The sequence below is a fragment of the Caretta caretta genome, chromosome 9, assembly GCF_965140235.1.
Source record: "Caretta caretta isolate rCarCar2 chromosome 9, rCarCar1.hap1, whole genome shotgun sequence".
Lineage (NCBI taxonomy): Eukaryota > Metazoa > Chordata > Testudines > Cheloniidae > Caretta > Caretta caretta.
In genome coordinates, this window is record NC_134214.1 from 97,078,643 (window position 1) to 97,101,638 (window position 22,996).

The 22,996-nt window shown below is 44.6% G+C and overlaps 1 protein-coding gene and 1 long non-coding RNA gene across 9 annotated transcripts in view; one reads left to right on the forward strand and one right to left on the reverse strand.

Moving 5' to 3' along the window:
- The window catches only part of FGF13 (fibroblast growth factor 13), a 347,500-nt gene extending 344,549 nt beyond the window's left edge, over window positions 1-2,951 (forward strand). For all 8 annotated transcript variants that reach the window (XM_075132565.1, XM_048863496.2, XM_048863500.2 and 5 more), the window contains 2 exons: window positions 298-496; window positions 1,550-2,951. In XM_075132565.1, the coding sequence (XP_074988666.1) occupies window positions 298-496; window positions 1,550-1,686 (336 nt within the window). In that variant the 3' untranslated portion in view covers window positions 1,687-2,951. The remainder of the gene's footprint in view (window positions 1-297; window positions 497-1,549) is intronic.
- Window positions 1-22,996, reverse strand: part of LOC142073248 (uncharacterized) — a 218,264-nt gene that overhangs the window by 13,014 nt on the left and 182,254 nt on the right. The window lies entirely within an intron of this gene.

Genomic DNA, 22,996 nt, shown 5'->3' on the forward strand with positions numbered 1-22,996 from the left:
TGCGTGCTCACTATCAAGTTCAGAGAGACCCTCACTGATCAGTAATTCTTCACTTTGAGTGTACTCATTGGGCAGCAAGATTTTATTATGCTTCTTTGAGTTGCTCCCTGCACCCTTTCATGGGTTTCAAATTGTATTACTCTGGTGTTCATATTTTTAGGGGGCTAGTGTTCCATAATTGGATGGGGAAGGGATGTCTTTTAACCATCTGAAAGGCAATGAATATCAAATCATCTTGTATTAACTGATGTGCAATTCAGCACTGCAGGTATTGATTGATCTGTTCCTTTCTTCCAGGAACATTTCACACCTGAATGCAAGTTCAAAGAATCAGTATTTGAAAACTACTATGTGACATATTCTTCAATGATCTACAGACAGCAACAGTCTGGCAGGGGTTGGTATCTGGGTCTTAACAAAGAAGGCGAAATTATGAAAGGAAACCACGTGAAGAAAAATAAACCCGCAGCACACTTTCTTCCAAAACCCTTAAAAGGTAATTTCTTCCGTTTTCCCAACTGCTATGACATGATGTTACATTATATCAGAAATATTTAATTGCAAAAAATACATTTTAAGTGTTGAACCATTTACATCATGGACATGTAACTTCCTGCAGCATACCATTAATGTAACTGGAGCTGCTTTTTCAGATTTGACTACATCCCGTGATATATAATTTGCTTCGGGTATTCAAATACATGTTAACCCAGTTCCCAGTATGTCCATTACAGTCCATAAAGATTTCACCTAGATAGTACAACTGGCAACCAGCAGAAAGATGTATCATGTCATGATTTCTTTTATGCTTCAGGCATGTTTATTAACTTGGTATAATATTCAGATGGTAACATTTTATCTCTACTACACAATTATTAAACGTATGGTACCAGCACCCAAACATTAAAAACAATGCATGTGAGATACAGATGATGCCTTGTCTTAGACCCCAGGTTTATTTGAGTAACCTCTTAAGGCAAATGCCATTTTGAAATCATAGAGATTATCTCCAAGATGCACAACCCTGGATGGAAAGACAGGTCATTTCAGCCTACGTCTAGTCTAGCTTTACAGTTTACATATTTAGGGCCAGATTCTCAGCAGAATCCAGTGCACTTACAAAACCACTGCATTTGTGTATTCAATAGAAAACTTAAAGGTTCATTTTTGTGGTCATTTACCTGGACCATGTGCACAAATGTTGGGTCAGATCCATTGAAGTCAATGGAGCTAGGCTGATTTATGCCCCGTGAAAATCTAGCTGACAGAATTTTGCAGAGAGAAAGTGGGCATGTGCATATTTTATTTTAATATTTTACCCCTTAATATGAACCTTTCAAATTCTCTTTTCATGAGTGTTTGCATGTAGAAAAAGAGAAATCTCCTAATGATCTTATCCATGTAGTGAATACATTTCTTTCACTACTCCTATGTTACTTATTGAATGAAAAGTTCTAATTAGCCCTTGAAATTGCATAGCCAAGAACAGAGGCAAAAGAAGTCGCATATAAGATGTGCTGATATGCTGCTATTTCTTTCTGATTTTCAGTGGCCATGTACAAAGAACCTTCTCTTCACGATCTCACAGAATTTTCAAGATCTGGAAGTGGGACCCCGACAAAAAGCAGAAGCGTTTCAGGAGTGTTAAATGGGGGGAAATCCATGAGTCAAAATGAATCAACGTAGCCAGGTTAAGGCAAGCCAAGTGCTCTGTAAATGGAACCTTACCTCTGGATGCCGTTGAATTCTTACTAGCAGTCTTTCATCCAAACCGTTCAATTGTTCAGGACAAGCCGCCGAACTTGCATAGGTCACTCGTTTATCAGCCATTAGATCTTCTGGTTGTCAAAGGATATATCCCAAATATGTAGAATATGCGTGTGCATATCACAAGGCACCTGGATAGCCAGCAAAACATAACTGTGGAATAAATCTCAGAGAAGAAATGTCCAGCTCTTTTTCCTCTCTCTCTTTCTCTCTCTAGTTTTCCACAAAGCATAGGAGAGAAAAAAACAAAAACATTTCTCAGCATTCACTGCTGATAAGAATTTGCTTTCCAACCAAGAAATAAAAAGACCACTTTTGCTCTTCAAAGGAAATTTTAATGCTTATATGTTTTATGGGGGCAAACAACAAAAATGTAAACTGTTCTTTTCTTGGCTTACTGTTTTATATCTAAGGCTTGATAACAAAGGTATCCTTTAATTTGGATTTGTGCAACTTTTTGATTTCTCAACTCCAATGGGCCTTTAAAGCTGTGTCTTTAAAAAAAAAAAACAATAAATTCAGGGCTGGAACTGAGAGTCGGTGTCTCAGGCTCAAGCAAACAGTGTTCTTGTGATTTTAAACACACTGAAATATAAATTTTTATAGATTTGTAGCATTCTGGTAAAGTTCTTGTGCTGACCCCAGTCTGTAGGAATTGAGTTGTTTTGTTAACCCGAGTCAGTGGAAAATAACGTAAAGGGATAAAGTTATCCTCCAGTGTAGATTTATCTTAATTCCATTTTGTGTACCATGTTAAACTATTGTTGTGGCGTCTTTTCTAAAGACAGAAATTGTGGAATTAAGGTGACTTAATTTTTATAAGAAATGTCTTATTTGTAAAAGTCCTTCTTTCCCTGTAATGGGCACGTGATTCTTGTGTAGGAGGAAGTGTTAGGACAGGTTACCCCTAAACAACATATACTCAGACATGCTATTGGAAAAATTGTTTAAAAATTTAGTTAGGTTTCCATTTAGGTCATCATAACTGTTGCATGGGAGAAAGTTGGAATATTGGCATAGAGTTGCATGAGGTGTAAGATTTTGTGCATTAACCATCATTGGATTCTGTGCTCCAAACCTGACATAGTTCTGTACAAGCAGTTGTCTGCCTTGTACAAAAGAGTTGTTTATTATTTGTTGTATACACAATCATGCACTGAATAAACTATTTATATTAAGATGTACTTTTTTTAAAAAAAGCTTGCCGTTTTATTAGACAATGTACATTGCTGACTTTTACTTGGAGACACAGAACTGACAGTCAGATTCATGCAAATTATGATGTTACTAATATTATATATAACATTTTTTGGTTTGTAAACAGCTTTATGTGAAGCTGTTTACACCCCTGGAATACCATTCACAGTACAAATGAAAACCTGTCCTTCCATAGTGGAGCCCTTATTATAGGGTGACCAGATAGCAAACGTGAAAAATCGGGACAGAGGGTGGGGGGTAATAGGAGCCTATATAAGAAAAAGCCCCAAATATCGGGACTGTCCCTATAAAATCGGGACATCCGGTCACCGTACCTTCTTATATACCCAGCTGAGACTGCAAACAGCATGCTAATTACTTAACAAGTCTGATTTTCTCTAGAAGAACTTTTGAAGCCCTATGAAAATTTGGGTCATGGGGAAAATATAACTGGCCGAGACTTTAGATCTCAAAGCTACTCAAGTTGTCCCTTTATGGGGTGGTATTTTCATCATGTCCCTTTGATTTCTGTATCAAATTTATTCAGTTTACAAGCAAAAGGTATGTGGGGTTAAGTTCCAGTTCCACACATTCACCTTTGGCTTGCCTGCAGTCTGTCCCTCTCAACATAACCAGGGTTTGGCAGGCCAAATGTGTTGTCCCCAGCACCTGTGCAAACCCCATGGGCACTGTGAATACTAGACTTTTTTTCCCTAAAATGTCCCATCATTTTTACTACTGGTGTCACCAACAGTGGATACATTAATGTAGACCAGCCATCAGCATTTGAGTTACCGTGAGCATTTAAGCTACTGTGAGCATTTAAGCAACAACGGAAAGAGAAAGTTAAGATTTTGATTAGATTTGGGTGAAAAGGCAAAATCTGGAGGTAGAGAGAAAGAGAACAGAGAAGAAAGGGAGACTCTTACAGTTATCCATAAACTTTAGCTAGAAATTAGAGTAGCATACTAAGTTATCTGGTCTATCCTCTCCAGTAAAGATTTGTTCCTTACTAAGTAGTTTGGCTTATCCCAGCCAAGCCTCCAAACTGTTTGAGATGTGCTCTTCACTCATTCAGATATGTCTAGACGGAGTCCCTATGAGAACCATCCACTTTTGGATACATAAGGATCTCACTTACAGTAGGAGCTTCTGCAGAATGCTCTTCTATCAGTCATTATATCCTGTAGCACCAGCTGTGTGGTAAACACCAAGGACCAGATTTTCAAAGGTATTCGGGTGCTTAATGGGAGTCAGACACTCAACCTGCTTACACACTTTAGCAATAGACTCCTAGTGGGATTTTCAAGAGGGCCTTCCCTTCAACCCCTCCCCGATTCTTGTCACGCAGACTGAAAGCAGAAGACCAGAAGTCCGAAGTTCAGACTATGCAATGTTTATTGGGGTTAGTTCCAAGCAAGCATATCCATAGTGCTAATTGCTGGCAGAGTCTGTTTCCCAGTGTTCCATTCCCAGCTCTGACACTGCAGAGCCTGTTCTCCATTCCCACCTCCTCCTTTTTAGAAGGCCCCAAAATACCTGCAGTGCATGCTTCTGTCCCATCCCATCCCACTCCTTACAACTTATGGTCATGTTTTAGGGTTTTGGAGGGTCTTCATCCCACCCCTTTTGTACCCCATGGGAGGGGTAAGGAGTGCGGTTGTGCTGTGACCAAGGAAAGTCTTTTCTTTGGCATTTAGTGTTTCTTATGCCTGCCCATCTCCACTTGCCCCTCCTAACTGCTTGCTTGACCTTGGCTTGAGAGAGGAGCAAGGCAGCCTTCTAGTGTGTGCTCATATATTACCTTTCCACCAAACCCTGTTCCAAAGAGTTTACAAGCTAAGGCCCCAATCTAACAAGTCCCAGGACAGCACACCCATAGGGTGTGCTGGGTACATCCTTGAGCTCAAGCTGTGTTGCCCCAAAGATATGTTCCTTGACAGAGCCACACACAGCTGGCTCTTAAAAGCACAACCTAGCACTACATACGACAAAGCTATGTTGACAATACCTAACGTCCTACAGAAATAATATATGCAAAAACTGTGACAAAAATGTAACTGGTGCACATGCTTAGAAACCATAGGAAACACCTTTTCTGTGTATATTTTTTAAACATTTTTTGCTAGGGATAGAAAAAGCTAAACTAAAGAGCATTAACAACCTGCATCAAGGTAAGCAATACATCTGATGAAGTGAGCTGTAGCTCACGAAAGCTCATGCTCAAATAAATTGGTTAGTCTCTAAGGTGCCACAAGTACTCCTTTTCTTTTTGCGAATACATCAGTAGTAACAGCTAAGCACATAGCCAGCTAAATTATATTCCTTAGTGTTAATATAGCTCCATAGCATCACCTTGAATTTAAAAAGTTAATCAAAATGAAGCTAAAAGACTACACCAATTCAGTGGTCTAGCATCAGGAAAATTCTCTTTCTATGTATAATTATTCAACAGACTCACCCCCTGAAAATGGCTATTCACACTCCAGTTTCTGGCATATGTAAAACTTTTCTAGCACTAAAAGTGTCCTATGTCATCAATCGGAATTTTCAGAAGGGCTCGGCCCCCCGCTTCCTCCCCAAAATAAGACCAGATTTTCAAAAGTGCTCAGCTCCTCATGTAGGGACCCAAATGAGGGGGTAGAGTTTCATAACACTCTTTTGAAAATCTGGCCCTAAATATTACAGTGGGAGCTGTGCACTTGAAAAATCTGGCACTGGGCTCATCTGAGCAAACCAGCCTTCAGGGTGAGAGTTTTAGAGCTGCCTCTGTGACTTGGGAACACAAGGCCCACGGAAAGTCAGTAACATCCATCACAATGTTGTTTTCCTCTCTGAACAGCTGACGCTGCAGATCTGCCTACTACTAAAAAGTGTGAGCTTGGATTATTTTCAGCTCATAAACCCTCTTAATTGGTAACAATGACAAAAAGCCATAAGAAGCTGTCTAGGCAGCTTTTGCTATGTCACTATTCTAAATGGCAGGCCTGAGATGTTTTCTGGTATCAGGTCGGGCCAAGATGGGAGAATGACACATTATTTTTCCCCAATGCTCCTTTTTGCAGGTGCAGAAGGAGTCAGCATTTGTGTAGTGTTAAATTTACCAGTAGTTTTTGTCTTCCTTTATGACCCCTATAAAACCCCAGCTCTCCCCTCACAGAGGGGTGACTAACATAAATGGTAACGAGTCTACGCCATGAGCTAAAGGTGTTAACTCCACTGCCTGACAGCAGAACCAGGCGCTTATCCCCTGTGGCTGGCATTTTTTCCAAAGCAGCCTAGGCCAGTTAGGTGCCTGACTCCAATTACAGATGAACAGGAGTGAAGTGCCTAGCTCCTTTAGGCTTGATTGAAAAATCCCACCCTATGTGGATTAACCCTCACAGGGGAGGACACAGGACAATTAACCAGTATGTTACACACACACCCCAGAAATGGGACTAACAAGACACGTGCTAATCTTTCCCCTCCTCCCACCCCGGCCCACTCAGGCACTTTGCTTGTTGTTTCAGCTCACCTCCCAATCTTTCATCTGGTTGTCTTCTACTTAGGGCATAGCTACACCTGCAGATGTAGAGCGCTTTGAGTTAAACCAGCCTTCCGAGAGCACTGCAGTAGGGAAAGCACTGCAGTCTGTCTATGCTGACAGCTGCAAGCGTACTGGCATGGCCACATTTGCAAGCTCTGGCCCTCTGAGCCCTGTCTAAATACTGATGATGCAGGTGGCGTTTTCAGTGGAATGCAGTGGGAATGGGGCACTTTTTAGCTCTCCATGAAAGCCACACCCATAAAATTTGCGCATGTGAAAGGTTTCACCCAAACAGTTCCTTAGATCCATCTTTTTACCCGGGGGTGGGAGTGTGTGGTTTCAAAAGCAGCTGTAATTTAGGAGCCTAAAGTCTATTTTCGCAAGTGACTTAGGCACTAAAGCCCATTGACTTGCAGTGAGATGTTGGCTACTAAGTCACCTGGGCACATTTCAAACTATTAGCCTAGATCAGTGGTTCTCAACCTATTTACCACTGTGGGCTACATATGCAGCTCTCGCTGTGTTATGGTGTCCACAGCCAAACCCTATATATACTATCTGTATGGCCCTGAGACTGTTACATGGGCCACAGCTATGTGCTGACTGGCCCGAGACCCACTGCCCTAGATGCTTTTACGTAACATTATAGTTATTGTCCCACAGTCATCTAAGAGCTGCTTCTTTATTTTAGAGAACATCCTTAACAAATGTACTTTGGGGCCAAATTTCAAAAATGACTAGCCCCAGGGGCCTCTGGACTGGATGCCTTCAGCTCAGACATGCACCGCCTCTGCAGTGTGATGTCTGGGTTTACTTCTGGTTGGAGGGGTTCAACTAAGCTGACCTGGGGAAGGACGTCAGTGGCTGAGGCTCACTCCAGCAGGGTAAAATTGTCCAACAAACACTGAGCGGATGACTTGCTGCCACCAAGGCCTCGTCTACACTAGCCCGATAATCCCCAGGATTCAGCAACGACCAACACTAGCAGCTGCGCTTGTACTAAGCTGTGGCTGTACTCAGCGATCGGGTGTTCGTTTCCAAAGCCTGCCCTGAGCCGAGTTTCCTGGCATGGTGGTTAACATCCCCACCCCGGAGGCATCTCTGTACTAGGGGCTCAGCTCTGGTGCAGACGCAGGACCGCAAGCAGTGTCCATTTTTCTAGGGCAGACGCCATCACTTCAGTCCCCCCTTCCTGCCGCTCACAGCGGACTATGCTAGCGTAAACCCGCTCTGCGCTTTCACACTGGGCTAACACGAGAGCGGCTTAAAATTTAATCACAAAATCTTGCATCTGAATAAAAAAAGAGGGTGGGGGAGCAGACATCGCAAATAAAGTGGAGATTATTGTTTTAATACTGTTTCTCAACCAGCTCGTTAGCACTTTCTGACCATGGACCGTATTTAAAACCAGTTCGATGGAGCCTTGGCTACATTAGGGAAATTTTGCCCCATGGCTCAGGTGCATTCAGCGGCTAGTGACATCAGGTGCCCTGATGGTGCTGGGTCGTAGGCTGCTGCTGGTCTCTTGCAGCACACTATCATCCGGGCCTGCTCAGAGCATCTCTGATGGTCAAACAGAGGTTTCAATAGCCTAAGCAGCTCTCCTGAAACTCCAGTTCCGGAACCCCCACTTATTTAGGCCAGTCTGCTAAGCGCAGAAGCGTGAGATGGCTGGCAAGGGAGCCCCGTGCCAGCCCACAAGCCATTTTCATGTTTTCTGATTTAGCGCTGTCTGTTGGCCTCACAACACCCTTCTCTGCATTCCTCCTTCATTCGCTACCATGCAGGGCTTTGTCCTCCGTGTCCCTTGAGACATGATAGCCGTTTCCCTGCGCCACTTCCACCCACAAACTCAACCGTACGCATGCGGATGAGCAGCAACATGGCAGAAGGAGGCTGTGCGGCATTTCCTAGAGTCTGGAAAGGAATTTGTGAATGACCAACGCCACTGCTGACGTGCTTTATAAAACAGGGAGTGCGCCCTCGCTTCAGGCACTCCAGGAGACCTCACTCTAGGTACAAAGTTTTTCATTCCTTTCTTTTTGGAAAACCTTTTTCTCTCTACCCTTCCGCACAGAGGCGGCGGAGAGCCAGTAACATCCTCACTTATTTGTGCTTCCTCCTCGTGCCAGTGTGGTTGACAACACACCTTGCTTGCCTGTCTGTGGTCAAGTAGGGCTCCTCACTCTCCTCCTCCCATCATCTACAATCACTGGCACTTGACACACAGAGACAAGTCCTTGCACTGGGGAATTTACAGTCTCTAATATACAGGCACAGAATGGCCGTGTGTTAGCCTCAGAGACAGCAGTGGAACGGTAAGTTTTGGTGCAGGCTACATAGGCAATGAGGAGTAAAGGCAGTTTGTATACGCTGGGAGGAGGAGAGGGAGGAGCCCTTCCTGACCACAGACAGGCAGGCAAGGAGGGTTGTCAACCACACTGGTACAAGGAGAAACCACAAGGATTCAGGAGAGAGACTATGAATCTGGGTTTGGCCTTGTCTAGCCTGTCTAGGCCTTATTTTCCTGTCAATAAAATGGCTATTCTGCTAATTTCCAAACTCACAAGAGGTGTGTGAGGGTAAAGTCATGAATGGTTGTGAGGCCCATGGTGCTGAGCACCATAGATCTGTGAATAAATACAGATGGACTCTACCTGATGCTCAGCTAGCTAGAGGGGTAAATATTAGAGCCTGGAGGAAACTTTTGACTTTCCATCAAAAAACGGAAAACTTGTTTTTGATGAAACAGAATTTTTTGCAGCAAGGCAATTGAGGCCAAAACCCAATCAGCCATCCACAAACCATTCTGATGGGAAATTTATTGACTAGCCCTCGTAAATGTCAGTTGTGGCCGCATATCTGTGGCGGAAAAATAGCAGGCCCCTTGTAAAGCTCATGCTTTTGTGCCTTATTCTCAGATTGTAGCACTGTGATAAGAATCTCCTTTAAGCTACCACACCCAGCTTGCTATGTATGTGGATGTTTGCAGGAGCTTGCATACCAGGGCACAATGACAGCAATTTCCTTGACAAAAGTTGGCACGACTGCCACTGAAGAAACTCCTTCATTTACCGCTGACTGGATTTACAGGCCTACCAGGCTGGCAAGGTGAAACTCAGCAATTAATCAATTTCTAACAGTGGCAGAAAGGCCTTGTCTACACTAGATAAGATTTACTGGTCTAGCTCTTCTGGCAAACACGTCTAGCATAAATGCAGCTTATACTAGCAGAAAAGAGTGCTTTGTCAATACACTTTATACCAATTCCTCACATGAAATAAGCTATGCTGGCAAAAGGACTTTTGCCCCCCAGGATAATGTGTCTACACTCAGGCTTTTGGTGGTATAAAAATAATGGGGGGGAAATCCCACCTCTACGTGACATACTGGCAAAAATTTCTAGTGTAGAACAGGTCAGGTATAACGACAGATCTTTGTATTTAGGAACTGGCTGGCAGAACAGAACAGAAAAGATACAAATGCTGAGAACTCTGATGCTATTATTTCTATTAGTTCTGCAGCAAACATTATGCCATAGTCAGAAACTCAAATGGACAGCATAGTATATGAAGCTAGATATTAAATGGATGCTAAAATAACATTCATAGGCATTCTAATAACCCCTCAACCAACAAAAGAATAAGAAGCATATAAGCCTCAACTTACATCTGCTGACAACTTTTGTAAATCAGATTAAAACCACGTGTTTTGGATTGAAACACAAATCAGCTAAATGTCATTGTATAACACAGGCAAAGATTTCTGTAGTAATATGATGTGGGTGGATTTTATGCTCAAGGTTCAACTGGTCTGTGACATTTGGTTTGATGTCCAGCTTCGGTATGCTTGCAGAGTCAGAAACAGGGTTTAAAGCAACGTCAGTGGCTGCATTCACACAACAAACTAAACCACGTCTCCCTTTACAGACAAGGAAGTGGAACAAAGAACTCCCCCCTCCATTGAGCAGAAACAAGATCTGCTTCTGCAAAGGAACAGCTTTAAAAGTGTCGACCCCATTTCTTCAGTGTCTCTGCTTAAAGTCTTTGGGTGGCTCCTCATACAGCTGATTTCTCTGCAACAAACTCCGTTTCACACACCTGTTGCAATAGAACATGCTTGGAAACGTAAATTGATGGATGGCAAAAAAATAACTAATTTAGCTCCAAAATTTATGAGTTGCTGCACTGGAACTGCAACTGTTCCAGCATGAACAGGTGGAAGGCTGGGAATGAGAGAAACCATGTCCTTGAGAAAGCCCAACAAGAAGAACTGCAGCAGAAGCTACTGGATAGCAACCAAACCTCAACAGGAGGATTGGTCTCCAACGCCTTCATTAGGACTAGCAGTGGAAGCAGCAACACAAGCATTTCATCCAAAGTTTTGCTCTTATACCCAGATCTTCCATTCACTGGACCGATTTTCACTTTCTTAATCCACAGCAGCATAAGGAACATTTTCCTGCTGTCCCTCCCTGTGATTTCCTCCAACCTATGAAGAGCACCCCACTCTTTCTTTTCACTGCCCCTCTCCCATGTACTTCCACTGCACTCATATAGCTCAGTTCATCACTCACATTTACTCAGCAGAAGGCTGATCTTTTAATCCTTCACAAGGCATTTCACTTACCTAGCTAATTACATCATTGAAAGCATGCCTGGCAGCCCCGTCTTTGCCCTTCCTCTAAGTCTGTGCAGTGTCGGGCAGCTGCTAGCAAGACGGAAAGTCAGCAAGTCCCCCGTGACAAAGGGCTTTGCCTCTGTGTCTCACTCAACAGGTGACAAACAGATGCACTGTGCATTGCCCCCCTCTGCCCGAACTCCTTGGAAGCCTTCAGAAAGACTGAAAATAATTATCTGCCAACTTGAGATGCAACAGGTCAGTCATGAACCTGGGAGAAACTCTGCTAGGCGCACCACTATTATGAGACACAACTGCTACCTTCTTGATCCATCTGCTGGAGCTGTTTTCGCAAAGGCCTGCATTACAAGTCACACATCAACACTTTAGCTCCGTTCAGAAGGGAGCCATTACTCTTTCTTGCAATGCACAGATCTTTTTTCGCGTTATGGTTGGCAGCCACCACTCCAAATCACTCCACCATCTTTGTCCATCCATCCATCCATTGTATATATGTATCCATCTTTCATAAACTGCTCTGTGGTTATTCTTGGATGACCTCCACATATCTCCTGCCCTAGCAGCTCAGCTATCTTTAGCTCTTCTGCAGAGTAAGTCAAATTCACCTTCAGTGAAACTCTGCTCAACTCAATCGCATGACACAAAGAATGACTTTGGCTTACTCTACGGCTTTGTCTACCATTCACATGTTCCTTACCGCTCGCTTCCAGTTCTCTAGTACCTTATGCTCAGGTGGCACAAAGAGGTCATAATCTGCCCAGAAATTCACAGCAGAGAATGTCTCTGTGGTAGCAGAACTCTCTCTGGGCTGAAATTATGCCAGATCTGTGTCTACACCTGTGTCAGAGATGGGTCTGCAGAGCTCAGCACCACAAATCGTCCGCTGCAGCTGGATCCAAACCCAGTGGCTCTGGGTGCCGTAACTGGCTCCCTGACACCATCTTCTCTCTTCTGTGCTGAGCAGAGCTCTGGTAGAGGACAGACTATCTGTAAATGACAACAGTTCCCTATCTCAAACTATATATTTTCCCTAGCACAAATTCTCTCTTTCCTGAGCTTTGTTATTGCTAACTTACAGGCATTTAAGAAATCTCTGAATGCAAATAGTTCTATTTTGTCATTTCTGGGCTTTATTTAATAAATACCATGGTTGCACCTTAGTGAGTCGTAGCAGCATTCTGGCTTTTTAAAATATTAGAGAGCAGAGTGCAAGGCCCAAATAACACCAGCTGTTGGGTTAGAACCTCAGCTGGTGTGAATCAGTGTAGTTCCACTGACATCCCAGAAGCTGTGACGATCTACAGCAGCTCAGGACCTGGCAACCACTCTTCAAATGGTACATGAGCTCCTCGGATGGTGCAAATATTGTAAGACCAACTTTTGGCCAATGTTTGGTGCCACAAATGGTTCCCATAAGCAGCAGGGGACAGGGATGGAGAAGAAGGGCAAAACTGCTTGTTAAGTTGTTTCTGAGGAGCTGGAACATGCAGCCCTATTGTATAATCTCCAAGGCATTTCACAAACATTGTGCTTTTTCACCTCTTTTGGGGAAATTTGCCTCCGAACTTAAAAAAAAAAATCTATAACGCATATCATGTCATTTTTTTTTCTAATGATAGGTAAATCTCAGACGATTCTGAAGTTGTGTTTGGCCCTAATAAATATCCTTAAACTTGGGTGTTTGTTCAGAACTTATTCAAACCTCTTGAGTCTTGACAGTTAGGCTGGAAATTTCACAAGAAAATGGCCCCTCTAAAATATCTAGTACTTCCTGCACTGACTTTGGCAGGAAATGTCACAAGAACACTGATATTTCAGTCCTTCTAGCCCCAGATGGAACCCAGAAATATAGTGTCCCATAAAACACAGAACCTCATTCTCCTCTCATTAACTCAACTGAAATTCCATTTACTTCAGATGAGCCGCCCCGCCCCCCGATTGTCTCCTGGAGGAGAAGTAAATTCTAGTTTGGCTTGGCTTTTAGGTGAGAATTTTAGGGGCGAAGGGGTCAAGCGATGGGTGAGTTATTTTCAATTCACTTATCCCTCATGGTTTTTTGTTTTTCTAAACTTGCGGGATCTGAGCCAAAGTTCAAAATGAGGAACCGCCTTATTTTTTAACAAAAGTGCAACAGGCAGACATAATGTAGAAAGATGATTCAACATTACAAAACCATTTCGCGCTTAATATAATTCTGTTATCAGCTAATCTCTCTGACCACAGCCCACCCACACACCAAGAGATAGAGTTGCCAATACCAAGATTTTCATTCCAATCTGTTTGGTATTTCACAAGGAACAATGACAATGGGAACCACTGACCACTCACAGGGCCAGGTGCAGATCTGGGGGCTGAATGCTAAGGTTGCTCAACATAACCCCTCTCCCTCCCCTGAGCCTGAGTTTGCTCTGTTAGGGACACTGCCCCTCATTTTGTATTACAGTTGGTAAATTACACCAGGCTCCAAATAGCCGCAAAGGGCCAATACGCACCCAAGGATTGTCATGGCACAGGGGCGCCATGACTCATTTCTTGTGTCATACTCCCTTTTACTTGCTATGCTGGCATGAGGATTAGTGAGTGGGGCAAAGGCCCCTGTGCTGGTGCTATGCTACCAGAGGATTACCCGGGGGATCTTCATTTGAGGCCAGATTGCACCTGTGGTAAAGTGCATAATAGCCACACTGCACCAGAGAAGCTGGCCCATAATGTTTGCCCACTCCCAGCATAGTGCCTCCTAGCAATGACAGGACTAGAAGGCGATAGACGTCTTGAAAAATACTACTGATTTCCTGATTAGCTCTGTTAAGAAGCCATTACAGTCTAGCAGGACTTTTTTCAGCAGCAGATGATAGCAGTCGTTAGGAGCACTAAACCACTACTGCTCGTCTTTTGCTGCTCTCACCAAGAACTTTTATAGGAATATAGAAAAAATTTTCACACTAACCAAAGAAACCAGAATAATAAATTCCTTCACCTCTCGCATAGCTGGGACAGAGTTTATAGAGCTACACTCAAAACCCTCACTGATCAGCTAGATTTTTAGCTACCATATAAAGAAGATTGCCTTCTTATCCAAACACATAGCCTCCAATAGTCTTATTATTCATGTATGTTTGACCTCGGTCACCACAATTCATGTATCAGGAACCTGATTCTGCCATGTACTAAGAGCTCTCAGGTCCCACTGAAGTCAATGTAAGCTAAGGACACGTAGGGTCTGATCCAAAGCCTACTGAAGTCAACGACCGTCTTTCCATCGACTTCAAGAGGCATTGGATTAAGCCATTAGCATTTTGTCAGATCAGGCTCTGAATTAATATCAATTTCTTGAATGTATAAGAGAATTACACACTATAACGCATTCTGTTATGAGCAAACATGAGATGACGTGTTAGATTTCTGCGGTGTGATACCAACAAAACTGTAGATATATTACCACTTATTGATTTGCATTCGTGTTCAGGATTTTTTGGCAGATATCTCTTAGTTCTTTTTTTTCACCTGAAAATCTTACAAGACTGAAAATCTCGACCTCGACTTTCTGGAAAACCCAACCAGAAGTCTAAGGGGATCCATGTATTTATTTGCGCTGGGATCATTTTACTGGTGAGGTCTGAAGTTTCTCAGAAATGAGGATACCCTAAATTCTTTGGTTAGCTAATTGAGGATGGACCCTACACAACAGGCACATGAATTTTTTCCATGCTCTGTGCAGCTCTACAGCAAGCTACTCATGATTGTGCTAAAGGCAGCGTTGCCGGTGCTTGCCATTTTATCGCTAGCCTTGCTGTAGGTGAGGGTTTTCACAGAGTCCCGTGACTGCACAAGAATCTCAGCTTTGTTTAAAAAAAAAATAAACCCACCCTACGTGTCTGGCCCTCATGCTTGCAAAGTATAGCTTGCAACCATGAATACTAAAGCCTTAAAAACCAGAAGGCAAACAAAACAAGACCCCCAAACTGTATTATTTTTAAGGTACCAGGAACTTTGGTGACCTGCCTTATGCTTTTTTGAACACATGGCGTTAGCAACACTGATTATGGCTACACTTCCATCAGGCAGCATGGACTAGCTACCTGGATACAATCCTACACAGGACTCAAGGGACATGTTCAAGCAGCTAGCCCGAGCCGCTGTCCGTGCAGCTGCAGCTATATGGCTGTTTTTAGCAAGTTAATTCAATCAAAGCTAGTAGGCCTATTTGTAGCTGTCCCAATTACAATATAGTGTGTGTCTTGCATCCCTCGGACTACATCTGGGGACAGATCTTCAGCTGGCGTCAACTGTCATCACTCCATTGAAGACAAAGGAGGGATGATCATTTGACACCAGCTAAGGCTCTGGCCCCTAGGGGTAAAGCAGCCAAGCAAAGCGGACATGGGGAACATATGCACAGAGAACTGAGATCATGTAGACACCCTCCCTGGTAGCTTACCTCTCAGGCGACTGTAGGGGCTTCTGTTCAGCTGCCATCCGAGGAGACGGCGCATATAAAGCGCCCTGCAGGCCACCTGTATTTCTGTACTAGATGACGAATGAGTTACAATAGAGTGAACTGCTGCTCTGGAATAAATAGTTCAATATATTTCATATCCATAAGGCTATGTTTTTACTAGCATCTTAAAGAACGCTAACCCCCTGAGTGAGTTATAAGTAGCGTGGTATTATGGGGAGCAAATGGACACCAAAGGAAAAAGCTAAAATTCAGGGCTGGATGAAAAAGAAGATTTTTTTCCCCCAGAAATGGAGTAAAGAGAAGCAACAAAGAGTTTTCAAAAATATCCAAAGCACTGAGTTATGATACTACTGTGCTTGTGGAAACAATCTCATGTTAGCCCTTTATTTACTCTTATGTTATTTTATTACTGCTACTCACAATGGTACCTCTGCTAACTCTGTATTTATTATTATATTTCTCTCTCCCAAGTCAGAACGCTCCTAAAGAATCCCGCCCAACTGTTCCTATCTACCAGGGGCCAATGTCAGGCCCTAACGTCACAGCCCAGCAAAGGAATGGTATTATAGCTTTGCCAAGGCTTTACCTTCCAATTTCAAAGCCATCACTAAATTACTCCTGTTTTTCTGGGCTTAAGTCAGACCCTGGACTAGGATGTCAACAAAATTCTTTGGTAGCTGAATGACTAAAAGTGGTTCAAAATGACAAGTGTAGGTGAGGACAATTATTATAATAACTGGGGGTTCTTGCCAGGTAATAAATTCAAATAAGCTGTTTAAAATACATGTGGAGTAAAGGCTGTGTTTTATGAAAGTGTGAATGACACGCTTGCCAGCAGAAACAAAGATTGTGTCGCATTTTGCTGACAAAGATGACTCATTCTTTTTCTCATTTCCTGACTAGTCAAGACCAATCAATACCTCATCCTCAGCACAGGCCTGAAGGCCAGTCTAAACCATTATTCAATGGGGCCCCTCCTCAAAAAGCACCTTACGTGCAAAGAAATGGACCATTATGTTATATGTTCACAGAAAGGTTGCTCTGTGTGATGTTCAGTGATCAGTCAGGCCCAGATCCTCAAAGGTATTTAAGTGCCTAACTCCCTTTGAAATTATTGGGAAAGTCACATAGGCCCAGATCCACAAAGACAGTCGTTCTCAAACGAGGACCGCCGCTTGTTCAGGGAAAGTCCCTGGCAGGCCAGACCGGTTTGTTTACTTGCCGCGTCCACAGGTTCAGCCGATCGCAGCTCCCACTGGCTGCGGTTCGCTGCTCCAGGCCAATGGGGGCTGTGGGAAGGGCAGCCAGCACATCCCTTGGCCTGTGCCGCGGAATAAGAAATAGAAAGGAAAATGGCCAAGCAAGTCCTTTTCAGTCATCTCCATAAGGAGGGAGTAATGGGCATCTCCGTAGAATGGGCTATGTTAATTACAATACCACCCGTTAATCAAAGTTTTTCACCTGTCTGCACCTTAACTGTTTGAGGGTAATTAACATGGGCGGCGTGTGGCATAGGCTGTGCCTGATCCTCCCTGAAGCCCTGCTTGCCCCCAGCCCAGGCAGGCTGCTCCTCTTCAGGGAAGCAGCATGCTGGAGCTAGGACTAGGGTGCTGGGGGCCCCTGGCTCAGGGAGTGGGGGGCTGGAGGCGCTGGGGCTGCCTGCCCTGTACTTGGGGGGGGGGGAAACGGACGCACACCCACCCAGTGCTGGGGGCCACATGCCGCCCACCTGCACAACCTGAGCTAGGGCGCCGGGGGGAGGGGGGGTTGAATGCCAGCCACCCATGAGCAGGGGCTGGGGGGGGGGGGCCTGGCAGCCACGAGGAGGGGAGGCTCCAGCAGGGAAGGGGAGCGGGTCCTCGGGGGGGGGGGGGAGCTGGCTGTGGGCTAGCCTCCCCCAGATGGTGGTTCACCCACCACCTATGGTAATTAACTATTTACCAAGGGTCATGGTGGACTCTCCATCACTGGCAAGTTTTAAAACACGATTGGAGGTTTTTTCCTAAAAGCTCTGTTCTAGGAATCATTTTGGGGAAATTCTGCTATACAGGAGGTCAGCCCAGATGATCACTTTGGTCACTTCATGCCTTGGAGGCTGTGTAAAAACCATGCAGCCTCACACTTATATGTGACGGGGCACTAGATGGGGAGGGTTCAAAGTTACTACAGAGAATTCTTCCTGCGGTGTCTGGCTGGTGGGGCTCACCTGCGTGCTTAGAGTCTAACTGATCCCAAAATTCCCCCCCAGGTCAGATTGGCAGAGACCCTGCAGGGGACTTTGCCTTCCTCTGCAGCATGAGGCATGGATCACTTGCAGGTTTAAACTAGACTAAATCATGGCCCCAGACCTCTAAGTGACAGAAGCTGGGACTGGATGACGGGATGGATCATTTGAAACTGCCCTGTTCTGTTCATTTCTTCTGACACAGTGGTATGTGTACCTCGGGGCGGGGGACATCAAATCAGTGTTTTTCAAGCTGGAGGGTCACAACCCCCAGGGGGATCACAGGTCAGGGTTGGGGGAGTTGCAAGTGTAGGACTGGCACTAGGGGGTGGTAAGCAGGGCAACTGCCTGGGGCCCCACTGTGGGACCTATGCAGCTAAGTTACATGCTTCAGCCCCAGGCTACGGGGCTTGGGCTTCAGACTCTGGAAAGGGGTAGAGTAGTTGGGAAAGGTTGAGAACCACTGCTCTGATGCACCTGGCACTGGCCATTGTCAGAAACAGGATACTGGGCTAGACAAACCATTGGTCTGGCTCAGCATGGCCATTCTTAAGTTACACTGGCATAAAACTGGGGTTATTGTTACTACTATTATTTGTATTACGATAGCACCTGGGAATCCAGTCAAAGATCAAGGCCCCATTGGGCAGCAAACAAGACAATCCCTGCTCCAGAGAACTTGGTGGCAGCCAGAATGAGGCAGATTGGTCACACCAGATAAAAAGGGTGAGGGAGGATGAGGTACCACACCCTGCCACCTCTTGAGAACCCCTGATGTAGAAGATGTGTAAGAAGATGTTTTGTGTGTCTTGGAAGTGAGGTCCAGTAGATTGAGTGCTGTGCTCGTATTCAGAAGACCTGGGTTTCAGTCTTGGCTCTACTACTGGCTTGCTGGGTGACCTTCAGCATTTCTATGTGCCTCGGTTTCCCCATCTATAAAATGGGGATGACAATAATACTGACCTACTTTGTAAACTCTGAGATCTACTGCTGACAAGAGCTGTATAAGAACTAAAGTATTGTTGTGGGCAATTCTGTCATATGTGGGTGTGTGAACAACACATAGGTAAGCGCATATTCTGGGGTCACTGAGACATAGTCAGGAACAAGCAGCAGAACAGGGGCTAAAAGAATCAGTACATCTATCTTTGTTCCACCTCAGATTTGAAAAACATTCCCCAAGGGCGAATTCAGTGGACTAGAGAGAGGCGTGCAGTGAAAATGATCGTGCATAGACACTGAAATGGTAAGCTGCAGCTGAATGGTCACATCAGATACAGTTCTGGGAGGAGCAATGTTGCCACTTGTCTCAAAGAACAGGTTAGAGAGCGGAGCACAAGGGTTGTAAAAAAGTCATTTTTTTTTTTAAAGACACTATTTGATTTGGAGAAGCACAGCTGGCCTGGGTCGTATTTCTGCCTGTCACGTGCGGGTTTATTTGATTCTAACGTTGGGATTTGTTTTCCAGGGCACTGATCTGTGCTTGAGCCTAGGACATTTTATTAAATGTCATCTGCACCATTGAAAACGAGGCCAGAAGAACAACATTTCTTTTGCCCAGGATGTGGATCGAGCTCCTTGAGCCTTTTCAAACAAGAAAATTCAGGCACGCTTAAAATGGACACAGTATTAGGGGTGAAAACAAGGTGTTACGTATGAGGCCTGATGCAATGGGAAGACACTTCACTTCAGTGGGCTTTGGCTCAGGCCCATAGCAACCAAAAGTTATTACCCCATGACAGCTGTTTGACGGTCACAGTACCCAGTGGGTATAAGCTTTCGTGAGCTACAGCTCACTTCATTGGATGCATACTGTGGAAACTGCAGAAGACATTATATACACAGAGACCATGAAACAATACCTTCTCCCACCCCACTCTCCTGCTGGTAATAGCTTATCTAAAGTGACCACTCTCTTTACAATGTGCATGACAATCAAGGTGGGCCATTTCCAGCACAAATCCAGGTTCTCTCACCCCCCACCCCTTTTTCCCAAAAACCACACACACAAACTCACTCTCCTGCTGGTAATAGCTTATCCAAAGTGACCACTCTCCCTACAATGTGCATGATAATCAAGGTGGGCCATTTCCAGCATAAATCCAAGTTTAACCAGAACGTCTGGGGGGTGGGGGGTAGGAAAAAACAAGGGGAAATAGGCTACCTTGCATAATGACTTGGCCACTCCCAGTCTCTATTTAAGCCTAAATTAATAGTGTCCAATTTGCAAATGAATTCCAATTCAGCAGTTTCTCGCTGGAGTCTGGATTTGAAGTTTTTTTGTTTTAAGATAGCAACCTTCATGTCTGTAATTGCGTGACCAGAGAGATTGAAGTGTTCTCCGACTGGTTTATGAATGTTATAATTCTTGACATCTGATTTGTGTCCATTTATTTTTTTACGTAGAGACTGTCCAGTTTGACCAATGTACATGGCAGAGGGGCATTGCTGGCACATGATGGCATATCACATTGGTGGATGTGCAGGTGAACGAGCCTCTGATAGTGTGGCTGATGTTATTAGGTCCTGTGATTGTGTCCCCTGAATAGATATGTGGCACAGTTGGCAACGGGCTTTGTTGCAAGGATAGGTTCCTGGGTTAGTGGTTCTGTTGTGTGGTATGTGGTTGTTGGTGAGTATTTGCTTCAGGTTGGGGGGCTGTCTGTAGGCAAGGACTGGCCTGTCTCCCAAGATTTGAGAGAGTGTTGGGTCATCCTTCAGGATAGGTTGTAGATCCTTAATAATGCGTTGGAGGGGTTTTAGATGGGGGCTGAAGGTGACGGCTAGTGGCGTTCTGTTATTTTCTTTGTTAGGCCTGTCCTGTAGTAGGTGACTTCTGGGAACTCTTCTGGCTCTATCAATCTGTTTCTTCACTTCCGCAGGTGGGTACTGTAGTTGTAAGAATGCTTGATAGAGATCTTGTAGGTGTTTGTCTCTGTCTGAGGGGTTGGAGCAAATGCGGTTGTATCGCAGAGCTTGGCTGTAGACGATGGATCGTGTGGTGTGGTCAGGGTGAAAGCTGGAGGCATGTAGGTAGGAATAGCGGTCAGTAGCTTTCCGGTATAGGGTGGTGTTTATGTAACCATTGTTTATTAGCACTGTAGTGTCCAGGAAGTGGATCTCTTGTGTGGACTGGACCAGGCTGAGGTTGATGGTGGGATGGAAATTGTTGAAATCATGGTGGAATTCCTCAAGGGCTTCTTTTCCATGGGTCCAGATGATGAAGATGTCATCAATATAGCGCAAGTAGAGTAGGGGCGTTAGGGGACGAGAGCTGAGGAAGAGTTGTTCTAAAATCAGCCATAAAAATGTTGGCATACTGTGGGGCCATGCGGGTACCCATAGCAGTGCCGCTGATCTGAAGGTATACATTGTCCCCAAATGTAAAACAGTTATGGGTAAGGACAAAGTCACAAAGTTCAGCCACCAGGTTAGCCGTGACATTATCGGGGATAGTGTTCTTGACGGCTTGTAGTCCATCTTTGGAATGTGTGTGGAATGTTGGTGTAGAGGGCTTCTACATCCTGGAACCTGGATTTGTGCAGAAAATGGCCCACCTTGATTATCACATTGTGTAGAGAGTTGTCACTTTGGATGGGCTATTACCAGCAGGAGAGTGAGTTTGTGTGTGGGGGGGTGGAGGGTGAGAAAACCTGGATTTGTGCTGGAAATGGCCCAACTTGATGATCACTTTAGATAAGCTATTACCAGCAGGACAGTGGGGTGGGAGGAGGTATTGTTTTATGATCTCTGTGTGTATATAAAGTCTGCTGCAGTTTCCACGGTATGCATCCGATGAAGTGAGCTGTAGCTCACGAAAGCTCATGCTCAAATAAATTGGTTAGTCTCTAAGGTGCCACAAGTACTCCTTTTCTTTCTACATCCATAGTGGCCAGGATGGTGTTATCAGGAAGATCACCGATGGATTGTAGTTTCCTCAGGAAGTCAGTGGTGTCTCGAAGGTAGCTGGGAGTGCTGGTAGCGTAGGGCCTGAGGAGGGAGTCTACATAGCCAGATAATCCTGCTGTCAGGGTGCCAATGCCTGAGATGATGGGGCACCCAGGATTTCCAGATTTATGGATCTTAGGTAGTAGATAGAATATCCCAGGTCGGGGTTCCAGGGGTGTGTCTGTGTGGATTTGATCTTGTGCTTTTTCAGGAAGTTTCTTGAGCAAATGCTGTAGTTGCTTTTGGTAACTCTCAGTGGGATCATAGGGTAATGGCTTGTAGAAAGTGGTGTTGGAGAGCTGCCGAGCAGCCTCTTGTTCATATTCCGACCTATTCATGATGACAACAGCACCTCCTTTGTCAGCCTTTTTGATTATGATGTCAGAGTTGTTTCTGAGGCTGTGGATGGCATTGTGTTCCGCACGGCTGAGGTTCTGGGGCAAGTGATGCTGCTTTTCCACAATTTCAGCCCGTGCACGTCGGCGGAAGCATTCTATGTAGAAGTCCAGTCTGCTGTTTCGACCATCAGGAGGAGTCCACCTAGAATCCTTCTCTTTGTAATGTTGGTAGGGAGGCCTCTGTGGATTAGTATGTTGTTCAGAAGTATTTTGGAAATATTCCTTGAGTCGGAGACGTCGAAAATAGGATTCTGGGTCACCACAGAACTGTATCATGTTCATGGGGGTGGAGGGGCAGAAGGAGAGGCCCCGACAAAGACAATAATAGAACGCCACTAGCCGTCACCTTCAGACCCCAACTAAAACCCCTCCAACGCATTATTAAGGATCTACAACCTATCCTGAAGGATGACCCAACACTCTCACAAATCTCGGGAGACAGGCCAGTCCTTGCCTACAGACAGCCCCCCAACCTGAAGCAAATACTCACCAACAACCACATACCACACAACAGAACCACTAACCCAGGAACCTATCCTTGCAACAAAGCCCGTTGCCAACTGTGCCCACATATCTATTCAGGAGACACCATCACAGGGCCTAATAACATCAGGCACACTATCAGAGGCTCGTTCACCTGCACATCCACCAATGTGATATATGCCATCATGTGCCAGCAATGCCCCTCTGCCATGTACATTGGTCAAACTGGACAGTCTCTACGTAAAAGAATAAATGGACACAAATCAGATGTCAAGAATTATAACATTCATAAACCAGTCGGAGAACACTTCAATCTCTCTGGTCACGCAATTACAGACATGAAGGTCGCT